Source organism: Alligator sinensis, unplaced genomic scaffold (assembly GCF_000455745.1).
Source record: "Alligator sinensis unplaced genomic scaffold, ASM45574v1 scaffold181_2, whole genome shotgun sequence".
NCBI lineage: Eukaryota > Metazoa > Chordata > Crocodylia > Alligatoridae > Alligator > Alligator sinensis.
Genome location: NW_005842429.1, coordinates 1,231,083 through 1,236,825, shown reverse-complemented (window position 1 = coordinate 1,236,825; position 5,743 = coordinate 1,231,083). Strand labels below are relative to the sequence as shown.

Here is a 5,743-nt window from a genome sequence, read left to right as displayed (position 1 = left end):
TTTCCCACTAATGCTATGAGTACTAACTTTTTGAAACTACAGAATACTTTACTTTAAGTGTTGACTGTGGTGGGCTTTAACTTCTTTGGGTATCTGCTTAAGGAAACTTATTTGTTAAGAGAGAGCCCACTTAAATGTATCTTAATTTGTCTAAAAGTTATTTAGTTTATTTAAAATCTCCCTCATGCCCATTCTATATTCATAGGTTATTTTCCTTGAGCATTACACAACCTTTTCTTGGGAAGAGACCAAATTAGAAAATATTTGAAAATATCGATGGCCAGTCCTGACTCGCAGCTCTCTGGCCCTGCTGGTACCCCTCACTCCCCAAACTGCCCTGCTGGAAGGGGCCTTCAGCTGCTCCTGTCCTGCTGGAACCAGAGCACGGTGGCTGCCACAGATCTGGCTGAATGAGCAGAAATTAGAATGAGCAGTTTTAAAATACTTAGAAACAGTCTGCTGGATAAAGCGTTTTTTCTTAAAATGTAAACTAAAAACTATTGTTGTTTTTTTTTTTATTACAGATCAAACAAGATGCAATGTGTGGATCTTGGATGGTGACCTATATCATAAAGGCCTCCTTAAATTTGCAGTGGAGGCTAGCTCTCTAAAGGACACTCTGATTATGTTGGTGGTTGACATGTCTAGGCCTTGGACTGCATTGGATTCTTTACATAAATGGGCGAGTGTTGTAAGAGAGCATATTGACAAATTAAAAATTCCTCCTGAAGAAATTAAAGAAATGGAACAAAAGTGTGAGTGTTCGGAATGCATGGGGGAAAAACCTGAAGTCAAGTGTACTTAATGACCTTTGGAATCATTAATTTCTGTTCTGATTCAGTCTCTCTTGCATGGTTTGGAAACTTAATACAATTAGGACTTAAAAAAATTAGAACTGTAGCATTCCAATTTTCTGATTATTTTTTTTATATTGCCTCAGGTGTTTTAAAATACCTTCTGGCTTTAGTAACTTTCTCTGTGTTCCTTCCCTTTCACAAAACAAAAAACAATGAAACCCTTCTAAAAGCTTTGCTCCTCAAAACTGTATGTAGGTAAACATCTGCTTCAAATAATACATCTTAGATTTATGCTGTTAGTCTTAAAAGGCAGTATACAATCACATTCTGTCTCAGTCAAGTTACTAACCGTATCTTCCTTGGACAAAATGGGTCCAAAATTCTATCAGTAGAATAGCTGTTTTGGATATGTCATGATCTAGGGCTGAAGTTTTTTTCCTCAGTATTTGAACTCTTGTACTACTACAGAGAAGTATACAAAACTGCGTAGATGTGCACGTAGAGCTTTCAGATATACAAAACACAAGATAGTGTCAAAACAGTCATTTATATTTGAACGAAGTGCATGTGACATCAACGGCATGTTTTGACACTAAGTTACTCCTCATCTAACTTTGAAAAGAATAACTCTGGGTTGCCATAGTAGTTTCCATACAGGGATTACTGAACTCATTCTTAGTCTGAGGAAAACTGAATTCTCAAAAGAGGAGAAGGATATTTAAAATAAGAATCCTTCATTATTATATGTAAGCAATGTTAAATCATAGCCCTCAGACTTGGCTGAGATCAATTGCTATGATGCACTTGAGGAAACGGATCACAGCTATCAAGTTGCTAGAAACTAGAAATATGCTATGCTAAATTGTTTACTGCAGGGGTGCTCAAGTACCAGCCTAATGGACAAATGTGGCCTGCAGAGCCATAGCATCCAGCCCACAGGGCTCTGGGCTGAATTTTAGCAGTGGGGGAGCAGTGGCTATTTAATATGACCATATTTCCCTGCTGCCAAATTCCCAAGCCCTTATGGGTCAGAGTCCCAGTCATGCCTTCTTCACTTAACATGACTAGATTGGGGCTAGGCCATGCCGCCGCCGCCGCCTCCCCTGACCCCGTCCCCTCCATAGGGCACATTTGGAGCAGTGTTTAAGCTGCCTTTTTCTCCCCCAGCCCTTCTGGGCTGAACCCTGCCCCCTCTCCCCTGCTAGGGCTAGGTTGGGGCTGTCAAGGCCCACCCCCCGTCACCTCTCTGTGGGGCCAGGTCAAGTTCTCTTCTCCCATTAGTCAGGTTGCTCCTTGCCCTGCTCTGCACTGCACCCACTGCCTCACTGCACCCACACTGGGCACTGGATCAGGGCCACCAGCTTGATCAGGCCTATGGACAGACCTGGTACTGCCCATTTTGCTTGCCAATTAAAGAGGTTGAGCATCACTGGCTTACTACAGTAGCTCAAACTTCTGGAAATTATGCAGCATGTTAAATGTTAAGAAACTTTCATTGTGTGTTTAGTTAAATATCTGTTGAGGCCATTTTTACAACAAAATAATTTAGTTTTGTTCAATTGCTACACAAAAAATGTTTAAACTGATGGAAAAATATTGCTCCAGAATCTTGTCCTTAATTAGAACCAATATGGAGGCAGCTATATTGCATTTACAATGAGTCAATGTTCCATCCTCAAAATAAGTTCTGCCTTACTGTGGGATTTAACAACCATTCTTTATTTTATTTTTTCTTTAAAAACTAGTCTTCATTTACTTGAAGAGCTCAGATATTAAATATCTAAGTACCATAATATATTTCAGTAACACAAATAGTATGCAGTAATCAGTTTCCTTTTTTAAAGGAAAAAATCAGAAAAGCACTTGGCAACATAGCCAGTTAGTATTGCACTGAAATTCTTAATGCTTGAGATTCTGTGACTTGCATGTATAATGCCGCAAGTTCAGCGGTGGTAGCTTTTTGTGTTTCAGGAAGACAAAAGAATCTTAAGGCAGCCTTTAACTGGGGAATGTTTTTATTCATCGTAAGGCATGGGAGCCATAAAATACAAATAAGAATTCTAACATGTCTTCTAACAGAAGTCTGTCTGACCTGTCTGTCTGTCACTTTACTTGCATTCTGATTGGTTGTCTTGGCAGCCAATCAGAGTGCTCCAAGAGTGTTTTGGACAGGAGGCAGTGGTGGTGGTGCTCTGCCATGATGGCAGGGACTAAGCGGGGCGGGGGGTGACACCAGCAGCCTTGGCCCTGCCCTGCTCCCTAGAGGTGGCAGCGGCACGGGGTGCTGGCCAAGGGGGACAGAGGGGATGGCAGGGCAAGCTTCCCTCCCCCTTGCTCCTGGGAGGCAGTGCAGGGTGGGAGAGTCCTGGGAGGCGGTACAGTGCTCTGTCCCTGACCACCCACCATCATTCCTAACAGGCATTTGGCTAGTACAAATCTTTTTGTACCTGCTTGGCTTTTTTTCATGCTTATAGTATTGCAGTTGGTTCACTTTAAATTGTTCCTTCACTGCTGGCTTTTTTGTGGCTTTCAAATGTAGGTTGCTGAAGCTAGAAATCAAATTATGGTGGAACACGTAAAGGAAATATATACTGGTTTATTTAGATGGATGAATTACGGAGGGGTTTTTTGTAGTCTGAGCAAATTCCTAGTGAGCTGTGGGACAATGTTTTGTGCAAGTCTGTAGGAAGGCATTGTAGCAAACTTGTTCAGTGATGATTTCTTTTTTGGTAATTCTTCACCCCATAGTGGGGGGGATATCAGCTTGAGGGAACAATCTCACTTGGGTTTTAGTTTCAGACTCAAATGAGCCAAATAGTCCACGCTTGAAAGCACCACCAGACTTGGAGAGGAAGGCTGTTTTTTTGGACCAAAAAGTGATAAAGTCAGAGTTAACTATGCAATGAGTATACACCATAAATGGTACAAGAGTTCTGTTACTGGACCTTCTTGAAGTTGGTAGAGAAAATGATTCAGGAGGCAAATAGAGTAACTGAAATGAGTTAAGGTGTGTAATACATTCTGTTTAATGGTACAAAGGCCTGAACAGTTTGGAGATAAGTGGGGAAGTAGGGTGGGGAATTGTGCAGAACTCTTGGCTTCCTCATGCAAATCATAGACTGCTCAATTTTGCCCTGTATGTAGTCTCTAGCTCAGCTCCGCTAAGGAATGCGAGATGACTGTGTGTGATTTCTGGGTTTGTTTTTTTTTTTGTTTTGTTTTTGTGTTTTTTGTGTGGAGTGTACCAGCTAGGCTAAATTTTAAGGGCTCTCTTCTCATTTAGGGAGTGAGACGAGGCTCTTGAGTGAATACCACCAAAATGGTGCAAGATTCAGGAATTTAAATAAACTGAAGAGAAGCAGTTTCATAAATTAACTGTGGTAAATGCGCAAGAAAAATTGACAGCAGGTTTGCATGAAGCCTGCTCTTTAAGCATAGTTATTACAGTAGCCCAGTTACCTTATGTACAAGACGTGTTCATACATTTCCTACTGTATCATATACAAACATGCTTTACTGTAGTCCTGTGTATATCTGGCTGTCTATGGGAAAAACACTAATTGATACTTACCTAGTATATCTATTCTATTGTTTTCCCCTGTCACCTTGTTCAACAATGTGTGTGCAGTAGGCCTGTGTAAATAGGGAACTATTTGATTTGGTTTCAGATTTGGCCGATTTGGATGCCAGCGATTTGATTTGGAGCTCCAAATCAGATTCCTGCTTTGATTTGGCCGAATCAGCTTCAAAGCTGATTCAGAGATTCGGCCATAGGGTATAATGGGGAATCAATGAAATATCTATAACTTTGTTGTTTTTTGTCTGATTTGGATGAAAGTGTCAGGGGTGATAGCCTCTGAGCATGAATCCTACCAAGTTTCAAGGAGGTAAGTGCAGGGATTTGGGGAGAACTGCACCCCAAATTCTTGAAAGCAAAACTTGTCACATGTATGTGTTACACCACAGGGGGGTGAAAACTGCAGGGATGGTAACCCCTGGTGAGGCCACAAAGCCTGCCAAGTTTCAAAGAGATAGGTGCAGGGGTTTGGGAGAAAATGCACCTTGAGCTGTGGACAAGCAAAATTTGTGAAATGGGGGTGTGTGTTAGTGTTAGTTAAGGCGCAGCAGGGTGAAAGCTGCAGGCCTGCTAGCCCCTGCTAAGGCCACAAAGCCTGCCAGCTGTCAAGGAGATGGGTTCTGAGGCCCTTAACACGCACACTGTCACCCATGTCACGAGTTTTTTGCTTGTCCGCAGCTTGAGGTGCAGTTTCCCCCAAACCCCTGCATCTATCTCCTTGAAACTTGGCAGGCTTTGTGGCCTTACCAGGGGCCACCACCCCTGCAGTTTTGACCCTGCTGTGGCTTAACTCACGTCACGTGTGTGTTTTTTGCTTTCAAGAATTTGGGGTGCAGTTCCCCCAAGCCCCTACTCCTATCTCCTTGAAACTTGGCACACATCATGCCCTCAGCAGAGGCCACGGTCCCTGCAAGTTTCATCTGAATCAGACACAAGACAAGGAAGCTATAGATATTTAATTGATTCCCCATTATACCCTATGACCGAATTGATTTGGAAAGCCTAAAGCTTACCATGATTTGATTCGGATTCATAGATTCGGCATCTGTATTATATCTGATTCATGATCCGAAGCTTTGCACAGCCCTAATGTGCAGGGCTTTTCACAATAAGGACCCGATTTGAGGCATCTAGGCACTTAGACAGTAAATATTAAACAATTGGGTCAATATTATCCTCTTACAATTTATATAGTTAGCAAATTTTTAATGTCTTCTTCATTAGTCGTAGGTATAGTAGGTACTATATTAGCTGTCTTTTGTTCTGTACAGGCCAAGCAATAGGCAGTGTCTCAGGCGTTTTGCTGAACTTGAAGATGAAGAAACACAAATCAGGTTTTCCAGTGGAAACTGTTGAAGTCATTAAGTGG

General features: G+C 41.9%; 1 protein-coding gene across 1 annotated transcript in view; it reads left to right on the top strand.

Annotated features, from left to right (window-relative positions):
* The window catches only part of DYNC1LI1 (dynein cytoplasmic 1 light intermediate chain 1), a 29,477-nt gene that overhangs the window by 7,301 nt on the left and 16,433 nt on the right, over window positions 1-5,743 (top strand). Inside the window, exon 3 of the mRNA XM_025211777.1 lies at window positions 525-755. Within this exon, the coding sequence (XP_025067562.1) occupies window positions 525-755 (231 nt within the window). The remainder of the gene's footprint in view (window positions 1-524; window positions 756-5,743) is intronic.